General features: G+C 36.4%; 1 protein-coding gene across 5 annotated transcripts in view; it reads right to left on the bottom strand.

Annotated features, from left to right (window-relative positions):
• LRBA (LPS responsive beige-like anchor protein) overlaps positions 1 to 19,899 on the bottom strand; it is a 433,706-nt gene that overhangs the window by 35,598 nt on the left and 378,209 nt on the right. For 3 of the 5 annotated variants that reach the window (XM_072861998.1, XM_072861994.1, XM_072861995.1), the window contains exons 49-52: positions 12,685 to 12,774; positions 9,204 to 9,396; positions 6,422 to 6,484; positions 2,898 to 3,053 (exon numbers count right to left, since the gene is read on the bottom strand). In XM_072861998.1, coding sequence (XP_072718099.1) covers positions 2,898 to 3,053; positions 6,422 to 6,484; positions 9,204 to 9,396; positions 12,685 to 12,774 — 502 coding nt within the window. Of the gene's footprint in view, positions 1 to 2,897; positions 3,054 to 6,421; positions 6,485 to 9,203; positions 9,397 to 12,684; positions 12,775 to 19,899 lie in introns of those variants that run through there. The other 2 variants (XM_072861996.1, XR_012042586.1) reach the window with 2 other exon arrangements.

The raw sequence follows: 19,899 nt of genomic DNA, 5'->3' as shown, positions 1-19,899 counted from the left end.
TAGCATTAAAGTGGAGAAAACCAGAAAGAAACAAGAGAAAGGTATGAATATCTACAAGAAAGAGGAATTACTTTAGTACATGAAGAAAAGATAGAGTAACATGATGTAATTTAAAGGAAACCTGTACATCAGATTTAAAATAAAACACTGACAAAACTTATTAGGCAAATATAATCCTCCAAGAGAAATTGTGAAATGGAATACTGTCACATGAGCCTTTTCCAACCGGAAGGGGCAAAACCCTGGAAGGTACACTTACTGTGCAGATCTCCTTGTATCGGAGAGTAACTCAGGGATCAAGTCTTTCACTCACCTCTGTGAGTCTGTAATAGCATTCTATAGCGGTCACCTCTGCACACCAGGGCTTTAATTTGTGCCACAGGGTCACTTAACTGTCTCAGATTCTGACTAGTCAACAGACTTAGTCAGAAAAAGTTACTGAACTTCACAGCTAGGAGCAGTGAAATGCTCACAGACTACATAATCGCATTTTGGCAATATACAAAAACATCTTATCAAGTGTATGTTTTTTGCTGAAAATTCAAATTGTCAATTACATGGTTTAGATTTGAGAATAATTTAATTATGTGATATATTTTTCAGTTGTATAGCCATAGGTATTCAGCTACCTGAGGTGATTTATACTTTTAGAACACAAGTTTATGCTATAAACATCACTGAGTTATAAAGATCTCTCTTTCAATTATGTTCTATGTTTATAGGTTCTGTTCTAGAAAACAAACATTTTTCAAGGCTATTTGTTTGACAGTTGTTCATGTAGTTGCACTGCCTTGTTAGTTTTACTTTGTTACTGTGCAGCTAAGGTTCAATCAATTCCATCAAAACAAGAAATAAGCTTTTGCTCTTTCATATTAGTAAAAAAAAAAGAATCATGAACCTTGTAGGAGTTCCTCAACTTTTTTGTTTCTTTTAATATGAGTTGTCTTCTCTATACAGTAATATCAAACTTTACCATATGCACTCAGATATCCCTTTCTGACAGAACAAATTTTCTAGTTAATGTTTTATTTGACAGCTGTGCTACGAATAATTAAAAGAAAAACAAGACTCAAGTCTCTGCACTACTGAATCTAAAATGCTGTCTAGAAATCATTCCCACTGCTGGAGGAAGGTTTTATTGTGCTTCTGCTCTACTAGCTGTTCTGAGAACCATGATTTATGTTAAAAGTATTTCCTGTTAAAAAAAAAACAAACAAACCCGAAGTCTAGTAGGAAAAAGGTTCCCTTTTTGTGTTAAGTGCTAAAATATAATTGAATTCAACACTTGTGATCACTTGCCATGATGCATTACTGATCACATCATCTTTTTCCCTTGCTGTTCTGCTGATTTCAGAGTAAGTACTTCACTACTATATTCTCATTTTAATTCGAAGCAAAATAAACTACATCTGAATTCTCTTGATTTAACCTAGAGCTAGAGTTGCTATACTGACAAACAGGAGACACACAGAAGACAAAAATATTCTGCAACTTTTTTGACAACTGTATTTTGGTTTATACCATTATTAGCTATGGTAGTAATGAAATGCCTGCTGTATCAGACTTACAGACAGAGGATATAGCTTCATGAGATATTTGTAGTTCAGATTGATAGAAGACAAAGCTACCAAAATCATACAAGTTCCTCCCATAGGTGTAAAGTAAAATATATCCTTTGACATAAAAAAATTCGTTCTCTATTCATATAAATCAAGAATATATGCTGAATATTTATTACTGCTAGCTAACTTTCCTGAAGATCTTTAAATTCACAGGTTTATGTAAATTTATTTTCATCAATGAGAAAATTAAACTAAGAAGGGTCTAACAAGATGCCTGTATAATGAATTGTAGGCAGTCAATATGAAGTAAATGGAACTTCTCCTTTATACTTAAGGCTTTAAAATTGCAAAAATGACAGATATGCTAAAATAGGCCACGAGATCTAGTCTTAACAGATTTTCATTAAAGACCATCCTGTTTTGTTAAACATTTTGGTTTGCCAAGTGTGAAAAACACTATTAACTAATATATTTAAGAAATGATGACAAACATGTAGGATATTCCCTAGAGATTAATAATTTACTGGAAAGCTTGATGGCACACACACATTAAGCACACTGGGTCATTAATCCCAAAGAAGTACCTTGCAGTGAGGTCGCTATTCCCATTATAAGATAATGAAAGGGAAAAAATCATACTTATTTTTTTCTGAGACTCCATGGCTTTTAAATTCCTGTAGCTCTTACATTGAAAGATTCTTTTCTATTTAGCATGACACATGCATGACTTCAACAGTTTGGATACATGCCAGCTGACAGACTAATTTAACTGCTGCCCATTATATCGATCAGTTTATGTTATATGAAAGAATTCAGTGGCTCCAAATCAATTTTTCTATTATAGCATAGCTTTCAAACGCTTTCATAAGTATTCTTTCACCAGATTTCAAGACTTCACTTCTGTTCTTATTCTGTGGTGCTTGCCTGTATTTCCTCAAAAAAAATTCCCTGGTGTTGAAAACCAACCAGAGTTAAATTCAAATAAGCACTCTATGAACAATTAATTCTCCTGTTATGCAAAGCTTCACAAAAACTCATTTACTTGTGGAAACTACAGTGTAAGAACAGGCATGCCTGTCATATAGATTTGAAGTGTGATGCTATGGCTAAACAAGAGCTCCTTGTCTTACATTTCCCATCATTCCACAAAAATGATAGCATACAATACACAGTAGCAGTAAGTAAGAAAAGATTTGACAAATATTATTAATAGGGGAATAAATACATACACCACTTTCTCCCCCCCACTCCCCATTCTTTCTTTATTTGAAACAGTAGGTTGACAATGAACAGAAAAATCTTTTAAGCTATTCCCATATTTTAAAAATACATTACCTGAGTCAGTAGAATAAACTCGGAAACTCTTGTCCCAGAAGCCACAGACCAAGATGTAACGATTATCAGAGGTGATGACAAAACACTGGGAATGTACCTGAATGCTTTGGTCTAAAAGGTCAGTGATTTGCCTTCTGTGCATACCTGTATTGCTGGCTGAACAGAAAGACACACAAATCAAGAAATTTTAGCATCCACATTCAGAGAATAAAAGCACATTTTAGAAACTTACATTCACACCAAAACTATTTCTCACTGCTGTTACTTGTTTTTTGTGGCAGGGACATTTTCTTTCTACTTTTACTACAAAATACTCATTACACTTCTGGGAACAATGCTAATTCCTTGTAGTATATATTCTAAAATAGAAGTCGTCCCTTCCTTAAGTCAAATGCAGCTGACAAATATAAATGAAAGATTGCAAAAAGGAATGGTACATAAAAGTGTAATAAGCTTCCTTCCCCCCTTCTTCTAGTATAGGAAACTAAAAATTAAGAAACAAAGGAAGGGAATGTAATTATAAGACAGTACATATACATATACGCTCAAAAACTATATACATAGTGGCTCAAATGCAGCAGACAACAGAATTATGATTTCAAAATCATACAAAAGTTGTATTCCATTGCACGCATTGTAATTTAAAAAAATAATACCTGCAGTAAACATCACTACCATTTCACACTTTTTTGAGCATTGCACAAAAATTAACCAGCTTATCTCCATAATCTCCTTTAGGGTTGAGAGAAAATATTTACCCTACTTTGATCACCTGCTGTTTTATTTCCCCAGATAATCTTGCATTGTGAACCCACAGAATGGACAGGAATCAATTAATGAACACATTTTTCATATTATATTTTGTCCTTATTAATTGATGTGTGTGCATATATATATATATATATATGTGGGTCCCTATAGCTATATATAATTAAAATCCTACAGTGTAGGAAGAACTTTTAATGTTCTTTGTTCCTGAGGGAACCTGACTCCCATCCCAGGAAAGTAAATTCTCCAGGGCCTGGGTTTGTCTGCCAACTGCTCGGAGCACTATTACTTCCATTCCAGGTGGCCCCCCAGACCTGTCTCTGTCCTGGTCTTGTGCTTTTCTTTACTCTTTGTTCTTTAACTCCTTTCCATTCTCACGGGCTAGCTATCCCCTAAGCCTTGGGCTTATTCCATTTACTCTGTATCAAATCCTTAATTTATTTATGCTTTTGCTATGTTTAAAATATTGATACTGTCTTGTCCATATGGGTAGCAAATAATTTAGCAAAGTATTGCCACTTCCTCTGCAGGTAACACATAGCAGGGCCTTCACCGCTGTTGGGACCACTTAAAGAGTAACAACAATGCATTATAAATGCACAGTGAAGGGTTCTGTATGACAAAATAGTGGAAAATAAACCCCCCCAAAAACATGCAGATCGACACATTCAGTGTGGATAAGGCCTTCAAAAAACTTCACCTCAAAAAGAGGTCTAGGATCTGTGTCCTATCAGACATTGCTGTTTTACATCTTCCTGTGCAACTGGAAAATGAGGACAGCAGGAATCCCTTCTTATGACCAAGACAGCAAAAAGATTCCTGCTATAACCATAAAAGTGTAATTTTGTGGTCCTCTTAGGTGCCATTTCTAGGTAAATGTGTCTAGCCACAATTAAAAACCTTTAATATTATCTACGTAATTACTTGCTTGTACCCAATGATGCTACTTAACAGTGACAAAGAAAGCCTTAAACCTTTTAAACTATGTCCAATGTACTCACAAGGCTGATTTGAGATCTATTGTCTGAAAAGAATATTAAACCATTTTTCAGAGCTATGAACATTAATTTTAAAGGTGTTTATACCGAACAAAAGTCAAAGTATTTTGTAAATTAAAGGCAACCCTGAAAATTGAATTATAATATTAAAATTATGAAAAATGCAAATGAAAATAAAAATTTTATTTCCTTCCGAATGTTCTTCGCAATATGTAGAAAAATCATCAGACAAGCCCAATGTGATTTTGGTTTTTTTGCTGTGATATTTTTAAGATCTACTTGATAGCAGGTTTTAAAGCAGAATATACATTTACTGCTCCAAATATTTTTTGGATAAAATCTATTTCAGGAAGGAAAGGAGACTTACAGCACATGTCCTCCTCCTTATAAATTATAAGTATTGCATTATTCAGATGGAATTGATTTTTTAAACTTTGGAAAAACATTTTAATTTTATCAGCTCTATAAAGTGGTTTAATATGCCCACACTGTTCCTGATTTATCATAGAGCTTACCCAGCAAAATGGCTACCCAGCAACAGTCTGTATGTACAGACTGATACAATGCAGTTCCCTCTGTGATATGCATATTAGTTTTGAAATTAATTCTCACTGGCCAACAGACCTGTCATTCTAACCTATCCAGTCAAGTTCATTTTTGCTCTGATTTTTCCATGCTTCTATAATTGGCCACTTCACTTCTTTTTCACTTAAACTACAATCCTGAAATGGACAGTTTAAAAAACAGAGCTATGTCTGAAGTCTAATAGAATTGGGGTGGAAAGGGGGGAGAATCCTGTCTTTTTTGCTCCTGTGAACTGTCCTACAACTAGTTTGTATTTTGAGGTTAGGTTGTTTGAGTTTTTCTTTTTTGATCACGTTTAAGGTTCCATTTGCCATGCTACAGGCTCCTGAATTATAGTCTAAGTACGCACTCCCCAAAGTTGGGTCTGTAATGAAAGAACTGACCAAACTCTAACCATGCTAATAGGAAAATCAGCTCTATATAAACTAATAAACCTCTATAATAAAAAGTCAGGAATTGAATCTATTACACTGAGTCCTTAAATAGAAGAGAGACATTCCTCCACCCCTTTTTAATAAACAAAAAACATACACAAATTTAACTAGTGATGCTGATCAAAAGATGCAATACCCTTGAAAAATGAATACTAATATCTCAATACTAAAATGGAGTAGGCAATATATTTCAACTTTGAAACCACTTTGCAATTACACATTAATCCCCTCAGCCTGAACAGCAGGTCTATGAAGAAAGGATTGATCTCCTTTAATGATGAAACCCTGGCACCACGGTTTTATTTTTCACAACACGGTGCAGTTAAGAACCCCACTGTTATTATGAAAATTTCCTCAGCAAAGGAGCTCCATCACATTACCAGTGCACCAATTCATCATAACGTGCCTCGCTCCTGCTCATCAACAAGTCTGAGTGATGAAAAGATCCAATATTATCCTGACAGTACTTCATGCACATTCTCAATCACACATTATTACAGCATCCATATTAATTTTCACTGACACGCGTCCTAGGCCTGTTCAAATTAGGCAAACCAACGAGGGGGAGTTGATGAAATACCAGCATAGCCACAGCTCATTGCATTCCAATTTGCATGCAAATGGTTTATCAGGAAAATTCCATTCCCAGCAACCAGCAAGTGAAAAACAACCGTAATCTACACTTCAGGGCCACCATACAGAGCTTAATGAATCGCAAAGAGAGAAGGAAGTGACAGACCTATGAGAGGATCGATTTCCACTGGCAGCTGGTAAGGCTGGTCTTGTACAGCACCTTGATGAGCTGGAATTCAGGAAAGAAGATTTTAAAACTCTGCATTTTTTTAATACGTAAAGCCACATACATTTTCTAAATCAAAGCTACATCCTTTTTTTTTAAAAACTATTCAAGATTCTTCTGCATCAATTGAATTTAAAAAAAGAAAAATTCCAGGTGCTTTCATTGGCTGCTTATTAAACATTTATTTTAGATTAGTGTTATTCTGAATCTATGCCATCAGCAGCAGCTCCGGTCCTGAGCCATAAGCTCTAGCAGATGCTTTACTGGCAACCTCTCCTGTCGCAACAAAACAAAATTAAGTGGTAAAGAGCACTGAAAACAAAATGTGACAACCATCTGCTGACTGTAGCAAATACTATTTTCCTCTTTACTTTTTAAAGCACTGCTTTGAACAAGTGAAGCACAAAGGACATTTTTTTAAAAAAGTCAGTTTATGATGCAGACAGGGAAATCTTATAGTCATCCAGTATTTAAGGATTCATCCATCACCAAAAACCATTTATTTGCAAGTTTGCATAGAAGTTAATATATAATTCTGCTGACCTACGTTTCATCTGGGCACCTGGCATACCAGTGAAATGTTTACCACCTGAATTTTCCTTCAGTGTTAAAAAAAGTGCCTTTTTTCCACAGCTTCGCTAAAAACAAACAAGCAAGCAAGCAAACTCCCCACCCCCACCCCAAACAGCCCACAAGACATTCTTGGAAGCGGAACAAAAAATAATGGCTGAATACTTACACCTATGATTTCTCTATCTACCATTCATAGCTTAATATAAAAATTAGTATCAATAGAAGGGTTTCATAAGTAATTGGGAAGTCAAAGTTCTGCTGCAATGAAACACTAACAGAGAACAAAACATGAAATCCACATGACAAAATGGAGGCACCCTGTTGGGTACCAGTGCCATTAGATGCCAGCAAAGCTACCAAACTCATATACAAAAGCAAGAATGAGATTTTTAATTACACATCAGTGACAACTGGTCATTTGGCAACTTAACTTTTTTATCATGGTGCCTAATTAGTAAAGACAATGCTAAGCCCACAGCAGGAGATATAGAGTAGTAATGATACCTGCCCTCTAATCCTAGTAGATCCCATTTTGGTATAAAATTTGAAGGCAACAATAGTGAAGTCTAGTGAAGCTTGTCTCAGGAGTCCATACCCAGATATCTTAAGCATGGTACTCCATTAACAACCTGCAGCTGATCAGTGTGCTCTCAAAGAAGTGGGGTAAGGTAGGTTTCTGTTGGCTTTTGTTTGTCTTGAACTGTAGGTTTTCTTGAGCTCTTTGTAAAGGCAAGACAAGCATAAAATGCCTCTAAATGAAAAAATAGTGACTGAAAAGCACAGCTTACTGTTCTCCCATTCAGACGTGAGGAAAAAAACAAAATCTGAAGGTTTTGTTCAACTCAAAACAGTTGATTACTACACTCAACAATTGGTTGCTTGCTCACAGATCATCAACCAGCAGACTTACGAGGAAATCAAAATCAACTCCCTGCAGCTTTAGAACCTCTTCTTTTCCCATGACTGTTGTATGTCCACAAACGCTATTTTTTAAGTCTTGAATATTATATGCCCAAGGTCACACATCCAAGGTATGAGAGGATATTGCCATCCTCCTTTCAAACAAACGTCAAGAGCCCTGTAAATAGTTCTTGCTCACAACTTGTTATCTAGACAAGCCTCCCTTCCCCCCTTCCTTCCCACCTTTCTTTTTAAGCATTTCTTGGGTGGCTGAAATAATACATAGATGTTTCTATTTGTACAATGTTGAGAGGTAATTTGTAAGAATTAGGAAAAAGTGTGGGAGTCATCTGGCTTTTTTCAAAATGTAATCAAGGACCACAGGTCCAGATTTCTTAGTAGGAATTTCAGTGATGTGAGTACTACTCTGATGCAAATATCTTCTATTTAAGTTATTTGAGTAGAAGCTCTTTTTTCCCTTTCTTGAAAAGCCTTTGACCAGATTTACTGCATAGCACTGAAATAAACTACCTTTCACAGCTTGGGCCTGAGACTGTCATAGTCAGGGAAAGGAGGATGAGTGCCTTTAAGATTAGAGAACATTAGAATTGAAAACAGAATTATTATATTCCCAAGTCCAACACATTTTTAAAGGAAAATTAATTTGATTGGTTGCTATGCAAATGGATATGTTGTTTTCTTTTCATATTGACAAATACAATACATAAGCACCTAATAACTTTGGGATGTTTAAGTTACAGACGATACAGACTTCCCATATATTTTATCTTCTAATACTCATTGAGTGGCTTTAACATCAGAATATGGTGTTCATAATCAACTAGAAAAAGATAGCAGGAAAGATTTCAGGCAAGTTCTACATGCTTTAAAACTTGTCTTTGATGTGATATGGTTCAGGCTTCCATCTGACTGAAAAACAAATTCAAGAGGAAGAGTGCGATTTCATCATGATAAAATAGTGATATACTGTTTTAGTGCCTGATGGCCTGGAAAGCAATATATCGTTGTCACAAACCTTTTGTGTGCTACACATCTTACTACACAATAGTTCAGATTACCTTTTTAAGGAGAAACTAAGTCCACATGTGAAGAGCATGCTGCGTCAATGAACTGGACTTGCTCTTCACACTTTAAATTTAAAACAGTTCTGCAACAAATTTTGAAACAGACAACAGAAATACTGCTTGCTGGCAGTGGTTTCTTAGGCTACTTACTATAATTTACTTACCAGGAAGATTATGCCACTTGTTTACAGCAAATAGCCTATTTGCAGTAACTGTGATCACGGCAGGAGTAGACAGACCAGGCTGGGTGTTGGCTGCTACATGAGTGACAGGGGAGTTGGATGGGAACTTTAGAACCATGATAACATCCTGTTGAGCTTGGTCTGTGAACATCAACGGACTCTGCAGGAGGAGATACTGTTGAGTGCACACAACAAGAACCCAAATACATGGGAAAAGAAAACATGGGGAGGAGAAAAGAAGACAGGACAAGAGAAGGAAGATTGGATTAAAACACACAAGATCCAATAGCAGCTGCAGTGAAAAGCAAATGCAATAATAGTGGACAGGCTTGTGGAAACAGCCATTTTAGGTAGAAAAACCTTCATATACAATATTAATTTGAGGGCCTTGTTGAACACAGGGAGTCTACATACAAACTTTGCTACAGATCACAGCAGATTAAACTAAAAGTTTCCAATCACCTATCTCTGCCAAAAGAATTCTCCTTCCTATCTGCAGAGATAGTATGTCAAGGAAAGCAATGCCAAACTAGGAGGGAACAAGGAAAAAAAAAAAAAAAAAGTGAGCAAAAGAAATTCCTGCTCCCAGAGATTGTCTCCAGTTGCGTTAAATTGGCAGACTGCAATTCTTTACAAGCCAGATGAGAACATGAAAGCACATTAAAATAAACAGATACACACATACACTAGATATATGTTCTGTATATATTTCTGGTGTACAAAAATAAGATTTATGAATGCAAAGTAGAAGACTTCACTGCAAATGTGTTTCAAAGGACAAACATAATTAAATGCAGTTGTAAAGAATATAAAGTGGATGTGATTACAGACACTATCCTGCATTGTTTCTAGAAATACTAAAGGGAGGGAATGAATCCAGACTCTCATTTTCAACATAATATTTTTAGGTTCTAGTTTTTCAATTTAGTAAGTTGAGAAGTTTTTAACTTTTTAACTAATCTCTCTAACAATATTGCAAATGTTGAAACAAAATGTTGAGGACCTTAGATCCAGATATCAAACATAAGGAGGAAAAGCAAAACTTAATGTGTCTGTGATTATGTGGTGTACCTAAAAAAGAGAACTCCATTGAGACACAGATACAACCATCCTAGTCACCGGTAGCCATATTGCTCTAGTATTTGTAATTTTCTAATAACTGAATTAGAACACTAATGAAGTGTTCTTGGCTGTTTTCCACCTGCAATATTTCATTACATATATGTGTATGTAAGTGCATACATTTAATGTATATTTATACAGAACTAATAAAAAAATTAAATACATTTGCATTTTTATTATCACTCCTTTTTAAAAAGTTATTAAGAGTACTTAGAAAAACATATTGCTCTATGAATTCCTATTTACAGTCTTTGCATAAAGGTGTAAATAAAAGCAACTAATAAGCTACCCAGACACCCTTCTGAGCAAGTGGCTAAAAGCCAATCAATATTATGAGTTAATCCTCCCTGGATGCTCATTCAATTAAAGGTGTCAGTAATGCCTCATCTGATGTGGCCTCAATTAAATCCAGCTATCTGATGGTTGAAAACACAAGGGGATACAGCAACAGCAGCAAAACCAGACAAATAGGCAGCCTTCGTGTGACTGCTAATTACTACACCTGGTGTATATTATGGCTTGTGCACTTAACACAGCACGTGGTAGCTTTCAATTCGGCTGTATTCATGCATACATGCACACACACACATGAAAAGAGAAAACTCAGTAAATAATACAACTAGAAATAATTCAAAATTGTGACAGGAAAAACATCCTTACTGTATTTCAACTCCAGGAATACTACTTTTAAAACCACTTCATATATTGCTATTATAAAATCATGTACTAATAACCACAAATCTGGCCAAAGCAAGTGGAGAACTAAGGGGTTTTTTCTGTGCGTACCTCAGCCCAAAAAATCCACAGGAGTTAGAAACAGTTAACTTCATAGAATTTAACTTCTTCCATTACATATTAAATCTTTACTAATTCAGCATCATGAAAAATATTACGATAAAACCACACAAACTGCTTCCTGGCATCAAATTTATTTATATAACAATGGGTCTGACAAACACGTCAACAATCAACTTCTCAAGTTCCTCCTCTTCCTGAAACAAATCCCTCTAAATTAGGGCAAGTGCCTAGTGCATGGCACCATGACAGACACACATATGGCATGTAACTGTATGATGAGGGCACTTGGGCTCCCCGACATCCCTGTTAACAGGGCTCTTCTGAAAGAGCACACACAAGTCACCGCAGTGGTCTGCAGCCCTGGGACACTACGTGGGAGGTGCAATGGGCCAGCAGATCACAAATCAGCACAATCAGCTCTGCCCATCCAGTACACGGGATCCCAGGGCAGGAGCATGTCTACAGCACAGCTGTCAAAGTGTAGTATGTACTGGCTGCAGAAAGGGTGGTGGGGATGGGGGGAGAGCGAGCTGAGCAAGTCTCATGTACAACCCATGACATATTTGAGAAAGGCTAGTAGCTCAATTTGACAAGAAAGTTTACATTTCTTAGACTCCTACATCACAAGGTTTGTAAGCTACTTCGGAAACATTTCAGATTTTTGTGTAATTTTTCTAAAACCTTTTGCACTTCAGATATGTTTTTAATCTAATAACCTTAGTCTGCTTGAGTAGGACATATGTCTTACAGAACATACAAGAAGAAAATGTCTTTTTTTACATTTCAGTGTAAAATGTCCATCTTAACAATAAGGGAATGTAACCTTTTGAAAAACTTGTGAATTAGCAGACCATTTGCTCCACTTTGTCAGAGTATCACTTAATATACTTAGTTCTGGATCTGTGACAACACAAATGATATTTTAGACCCAAGGACTGAACACAACATGATATGGAAAGTAATCAGTAATAAAATAATAGTTTGTATAATAAAATTATATTAGACACAAGTAGAGGTAAAAGGGAAAGCATGTTAATGCTCACTGCCTGGATTTTATCACCCTAGCTTTACTGCAAAACACATTTAGTCACATTCTTTGCTATGTAAGTTTCAGCTCATGAATTCCTAGTAATCCTAGTTTTAGGGGAAAACCTATGCTTTGGGGAAAAGACAAGGAAGTTCCACCTCCTAAATCCATGCTTCTTGGGGAATCTGCCAAAGATTAACTAAATTGTCTCCATGATGACTGGCTCTCACCTGTACAGGTATGGTATTAACAAAATCAACTGATTAAGTGTTCTTAGATTACACTGACAAAAAAGGTCTGTGCTAGAAATCAATACAATCCTTTCAGCTATAAATGAAATAATAGTTAAGCACTGCATAGACTCCCAGTCCTACAAAATCATAACTCATCTGCTGTTTTTAATAACAGAATTCCATGACCACATAAAAACAAAGTGAAGTGGCTGGTTCTGTAACTTTAAGATAGCAAAGGAGGTGAACAAAATGGCAGATCACAAAGAGTTAACATGGTACTTACCACCTGCATGGCAGAACTTCTTGGAGGATGTGGTTCTATGAGCAGTTGGGAAGGGGTCTGTCCAAAACTTCGTATTTGAGCTTCAACAGCCTGGGAAAGGCACAGGCAGGTTTGCATGTTAAGAGGTGCTAATTACAGGCAATAGAACCATAACTGTCACCTGAAAATGTCATTCCACACTTCTGGCTTGTTTCATGTTGAAAATCAACCCCGTGTGTTCACTGTGGGGCTAAGTGCTTGGCACTGGTACTAAGAATGAGGTAATCATTTTAGTACTGTGGATGCTATTTCCATGAGAAACTCTGCAAAACCTCATCCTGCTCAATGATATTAAACAGAAACAAGCTATTATAATCAGAAACCCTCTTTATTGGCTCCATTTTTCCTTTCTAACACTGGCTTATCCTGTTTGTATCATAACTCAGAAACAAAAGTTAATTTTTAAAAAGTTTCTATAAGTATTAAGTGTTCTACTTTCTATTTAAACTCCATTGCTTAGTTTCACAGCAATAACTACAATGAAAGCAACACCAAGCTTTTTTCTTATTTTCATTTTTATTTAAAAAGAGCAAATAACTTTAGGATGCATTAAACTACCACAGCAGGACTAATATTAAATGCAGCTAACGGAGAACATGAAGATATAATGCAACAATTTATTTTTTAAAAAAATTTCTCTGTATCTTCAGCAACATGCTTTACCACTTTCTTCCTAGGGCATACATGAAAATACCATCTCATGCACAGTGATTTCTTAAAAATAATTACACTGAAATGTGTGAACTTATACCTCTTGCCTAGGCATGTCCAACTAGTTTTCCATGTTGCTGCCATTGGCCCACTGGCTTAAAGATAAAATCAAGCAGCCAAAATTCAACAGGTTGAATTTTGTCAATGTCAGCCAGGCCTCTGCACTATCCACAGAAACAGGCTAATACTACAGAAAATATTAAATCATTCAGCTTAGATTAAATCTCTTTCATTGTGAGCTACATTAAGTAAAATTACCTTGCATTTGCTGTGTGCTAACAGATGGCATATGAACCGATACTTTAGTTTCTCTGTTGCATGGCACATTGAGTCCTACATTCTCAAAAGTGTCTAGTGATGCTGAGTACCAAAGCTGAGGCATTAGCAAGTCCTACTTTCAAAAGAAGTCCTGAAAATCAGACCTTTCAAAAAAGTGTTTTAAATGGGATGCTTGAATGCTAAAACTGAAAACCACTAAGCCACTTTTTAGCTATTAGAACATTCTGTTTTTCTCTCAGAGATTCTTCTTTTTCATGGTTCAGCATACCTTGAGGCTCCTTACACTTATATTTCCCGTTCTGTTTTAGCCACCCATTAAAATTGAGACAATGGAATAACACTTATGCTGATCTTATTCTTACAAACAACTATTTTTAGGTAATAATAAAGACTATTACTAGGACACAAAATGTTCTCCTGTTACAGAAATAACAAAACCAAAAGTAGAATGCACCTGAGGCCTTAAGATCATCAAAAATAATCATTCTCTGATAGGAAACATGCCACCCAAAACACTTGACCTTATTACATTTGGCAGGGCTTTTGAAACATCTGAACTCACCAGAACAGGAGTTGCAATTACTCTACGGACAGATTCTAACACTCTTGCCCACTCTGGGAAGCACTTTAATCTTCAAAGAACAGGTGAATACGTAAGTTTATCAAAAAGCAAGCTGAAATCTGACATACAAACACTGTGATTCAATGAGTACTTTTTGAGGAACAGCAAAATCAGATTCGTGAAACACTAAAGCTCAGTAAGACCATCAGAGTCCCCCTCCTAGTGATGAGACATGCTACATTAAAATTCAACTCTGGGTTTTTGTGACTCGAGATATCAAGGGAATCACAAGGGCACAGAATTTGAGGTCCCTTAAGACATGAGGCATTAACAAAGCAACAGCGTACTGGTCACCAGCTCTAACCTCCCCATAGCTAAAAAACTAACAAAAAGCTGTTAGTTTCAAAACATCCAGATTAAAAAGATGTGCCTACATTTACTTGCAGATTGAGTGGAATATCTTTACTAGCAAATGGGAATTCTGTGTTGCATTGAGGGTAGAACCAGAAGAACACAGGAGGAGCAGAATACAGACAGTCCTGGAAGTCAGTTATTCTGTGCTTGTTAAAACCTTTAGGGCAAATCTACTTTCTATAGGACCTACTATTTATTTCCCATAAAATATATATGCAATATATTATTCAAAATTAATAAAATATTCTTGAAGCACAGCTCCCATGAATTTCTTCTAGAGCTGAAAATAGAATAGATAAAATGAGGAAATAATAAGCTTCAGATTTGTTAACTTCCTTGTATATTGACTTATGTTCAATATAGAAACTTCCATTCCCAAATAGCCCACGTTCAGCATTTAAAGGGAGTCAGAATTTTGTCTTACCCATGAAATCTGGTATATCCTTTAATTCCCAATGCTATCTCTACAAACTATACTCTCTCACATAGTGCCAGTACTAAGAAAGGGAAAATTAAACACAAGATACCACATATTGATGCAGAGCATTTCAAATACTTCAAATACATTCATCATAACAAGAGCCCAAACTCATGTAGAACAAAAATCAGATGTTGTAATTGCTTTAATCAATGAAAGAACAGCAGCCAGAACACTATTTTCCACAGTCCAGATCTCAGAGGAACTCATCACCTACCAGCAACATAAAAACTGGAAGAGACACAGTTATGATTCCACTGCTTACTCACATACATGATGCTCATCATTATCACACTCCTAGACCCCACAACAGCAGCAGCAGAACAGCTATTTGTCTGCCACCCACCCTCAGTGCAGAAGAGCATCCCTCTGGGATATTAAAAACAAGTATAAAATATTCTATTCAACCCGCAAGTAGGTAGTCACTGCCTGTTTTCACATAAGCGTTCTGTCAGAACTGGTGAAACTGCTGACCAGTGGGACAATGATTTTGCCAAAGCCTGCCTTAGAGGACCACAAATTCTCCATTTTCAGTCTTCAACAGACCATTTCTACATCCATGTTTATGATCTAGCTTGAGTTTGGGATTTACAGTTCCAGCACAAACAAGTCTTTTAGACTCATTAGGTTCCATCTCGTCCTTCCAAAAAATATGAGCACCTATATTTCCAGGATTACAATAGCCCCCTAACACAATCTTTCCCTTTTAGCCAACAGAACTGGGAAAAATCTACATTCAGATCACGTCCTACCACAGGTAACAACGTTTCATAAAATATCAAAACTGTACATACAGTAAAGGCACAGATATTGGTATCCGTATGTCCTCTTTACTGATGTCTTCAGAGATCCAAAAGAAATTTGTAAAACTGTTGAGTAAAGGCAGCAACACTTGCACAATTATGTCTAGACATAGTGGCTAGACTTCAGCAGAAAAACCTTTTGCATTCCTTTTAATTACCAAGAAAAAAAGTAAAGATTTCTTTATTTAGCTTCAACATTTCTTAATTATGACCAAGAGAGTGTACTAGCAACCCCAAACGATTTCTTCCTTTTCCCAGATTGTATTCAAAGTCAATCCAGATGTCAACTCCATGTTCCGATGATATCTCAGTCAGAGGATCACATACAGAAGAATGCAAGATAATCTCCCTCTGTCTGCAGAAACATGTGATGGTGGAGCTAGAATCAATCCTCATTCGCTCAATTTACATAACAATAGAAAGAGAAATACAGAGCATTTTAGCCACCAGATGTCACTCAGACTTTTGTTCAACCTGTCAAAGAAAATCAGCTAGGAGCAGGGAATCTTTTCGTCAGAGAGATAACTAATATCTCCTTTGAAGAAAACAACCTACCACTTACCTGAGAATATACAGTAAAATGACCATGAGTGAAGAAGTCATCAACTCACTTTCTAACAAATTATAGCCCAGCTTCTGACTTAATTTTCTTGAAAAATGTATTACTAGCATTAGTCAGTATTACTAAGAGACTGGCAGCTTCTTCTAGTGGCAGAGGAAGGGCATGTGTTCTCACATTGCTGAATCTCTCTGGAGCATACAACTATTTAGATTATTGTAGGTAGAAATATTTGGGAAATTTGCACAACTAGTTTCACATCTATTAAAGACACTATATAACTGGAAAAGCAATAACCCTTGTTTGAAAGATATCTTTAGTTCCACAAACTCTTATCTCTGAAAGCATGCTGCATACCACAAAGTAAAAGATAATATCATTCAACATTTTGTTTCACTGCTTCTCAAATATCTCAGTAAAATAGCCTTCTTCCTGTTAATCCTCTACAAAAACAAAACTTTGGTAAAGCCAGAATTGTTCCAGATGCTACAACAAGAAGTAATAAAATGAAACAAGGTAACTAACCCTTTACAATAATCCACACAGTATGCATCTCAAACCTCATACTTATATGATAAACATGGTATTTTGAATGTTAATTAATTTATAAGTATGAAAGCCATAAGCAAATTTCACAAGTTAACATTTATCCAATTACCACAATAACCTGTTCCTAAAAAAGTCTCCTGGATCATCTCCTCTTTTCTTGGGGGCTGGGAAGGGGAGAAGGGGAATAGGGAAGTAAATTAAAAGAGGAAGAGTGAAAAACTTGAAAACTTGGCTTAGCTATAATGTAGCTTTTGGCCACTGCTTAGTACAGATATTTTCAGTCTCTGAACTTACCCTCTAATCTAACTGTGAAGAAAGTTAATTCAACAGTATGCAGCACCCACCAAATACAGCTGTAAATTTTTTGGGAAGGAGGGTGATGGGGAGGTTGAACATATGGATGCAGTTAAGGTAAAAACAGATGTTTGTTACTTTTCTTTGCAGCAACACTCAGAAACTAAGTCAAAATTGCTTTTTTTCATGTTTATGTCTGAAAGAACTATAAAATTAAATATGAGGGAGGGCGGGTGGAGGGGGAACTGCAGTTGAGTGTCACAGAGAAAGAATGAAATGGTCTCCAGTTTTGAACTCAAATCCTGAAATGAAGGTCCATATAGTTAAAAGGCAAGACATACACCATTTAACTCTAGATTTAAAGGCCCTTAAAAAGACTAGCTCACAGTTGCTTTCATCATGCCTGCTCAGACACAAAACACCAAATTGTCTGAAGAGTCTAACGGCACAGCATACCCATGTTAAAATGCACGCCTCAGTCTGAATGCACGACAAGCTACAAACTTACTGTTTGCTTCGAAGGGGCTACTTTCAGTCAATGTGTCTTTACAGATCTACACCAAAGTATTTCCAGTTACATCTCAAATCTATAAGATTTAATTGCCAAACATTTGAAAACCCAGGTGAAATAACATCATGCATTGTAATACATATTCTTTCAGCGTACGTGTTAGGGACAGAAACTGTTTTGGGTTCATCCTCCATCCTTCTACCCAGTATTTATGTCCAGAAAACAACAGTCTGTGCAAAAATAATTACCTTGGCTCTCTGCCGCTCCTACCTCACTTCTCAATATTCAAAAAGGTTTACACACATGTTCCTCAGTGATTTCCATTGGCTTGAGCGATATGCAATTATGATTACTTGCTTTCCCTTTCCTTCCACCCAGATGTTGCTTTACAGCACCAGAGAACACAGAATATTTGACAGGTTTCCCCTCAGACAGTGAAGTTGAATGGCTTAGCAGCCAACTGACTAGCTCCTTTTCCCATGGGACAGTGATTAAAATCAACCTCTGATAACAAATGATCAGAAAACCTCTTCTGACCAGATAGTCACTTACAGTCCTACAGTAAGATCCTTAGTTAAATTCCTCACAGACTACAGAGACACAGATAACACCAGCCGGAGAGCAAGCACGATTCATAACAATTAGATAAAATTGCTGAAAACAGGCTAAAGATTATAGAAGAGAAGCTCTTTGTAGTACCATCTCCCCTTGTTTCATAACAATCCCCGTTAGATCAAGATTGTGAAAAATGGGCAAAATGCTTTTCTGACACAGGCAATGTATATGCTTGCTGACTGTACACCTGCCCTGGGGATATTGCACTACGCTTGACCCAGGGAAAAAATACAGCGCTCAAATGTTAGTATCATAAATTCACACACTCCCATCCGCTGTTTTAAAAATAAAATGAGCAGCCTAATTTCTTCATGCCAAACCAGAAAAATTTTTCTCTTGTTTCGACTTCGCAAATCAACCCTTTTACATTGAATCACTTCAATTTTTTTGTTTTATCATTGCACTATTCACTTAACATACTGGTTTAAAGAAAAGTGCCTACACTAGCTTTGAAATCTAACAAATGGCAAGGGAGGGAAGGGAGCAAGGAGAGAAGAAAGGCTAAAGAAAAGATACTACAAGATCAAGAGTTACATACTGTTCTCTAGGTATCATTAAATACGCCTGCAAAATGTTTGATATACCCTCTGTCAACCAAGCAGAGTGTAAAAGATGCCTGTTGCAGCCCACTAATGCAGTTACTACTTGACTCAGGTAACACAGGTTTATGACTTCAGAGCTGAAGCGTGGGCAGAAATACTGTCACCAACCTGCAGAGGGGACATTATTAGAGTACACTAGCAAGTTGGTATGAAGTAAAAAGTGCACAACCTTTGCCTGCTGCGGTGCATTAGAGATATATGTAACAAAACTGAATATGCCTCATTACACAAGAAAACAACATAAAAATGTAGAAGTGAAAGCCAACAAATATAAATGAAGCATAGGGGTTTTTTTCTTCCTTTCTTGTAGCTTCCTTGCAAGAAACACATCTGTTGTATAGTATTTTTCTTCCCCCCCCCGCTAATTTCAGTTCCTTCTGTCTGCTCAAAATACCATAGTTGTCTGTTTGGAAGTTGATTACTAGTGTAACCACTTGTTGTTTATTAAATCCAAATTACTGTAGATACCTGGAGGGGGGAAGGGTTACTCTACAAAGGATTTTTTTTTTTCTCAAAGCTATTTGCAAGTCAATATATAATACTTTCTTCTGTTTGCATCACAGAAAAATGTAGAAGGGAGCACAGTGTAGGATACCTTCCACCACACCTTTAAAACCAAAACCACTAACCCAGCTCTTAAACTACATTAAGAAATTTTCTGTGAGAATAAAGAAAAATGAAGTCTTTTTGTCCAGACAAATCAGCATGACAATTACATGCAGTCATTAAAGTAACACAGGAAGTAATCACAGTTCGTGAGAATACAAATAGATCCCCCTCAGGGCCATGCAAGTTGCTC

The sequence above is a fragment of the Ciconia boyciana genome, chromosome 5, assembly GCF_034638445.1.
Source record: "Ciconia boyciana chromosome 5, ASM3463844v1, whole genome shotgun sequence".
Taxonomy (NCBI): Eukaryota; Metazoa; Chordata; class Aves; order Ciconiiformes; family Ciconiidae; genus Ciconia; species Ciconia boyciana.
The sequence above is the reverse complement of the archived record's forward strand: the minus strand, read 5'-3'. Positions and strand labels throughout refer to the sequence as shown.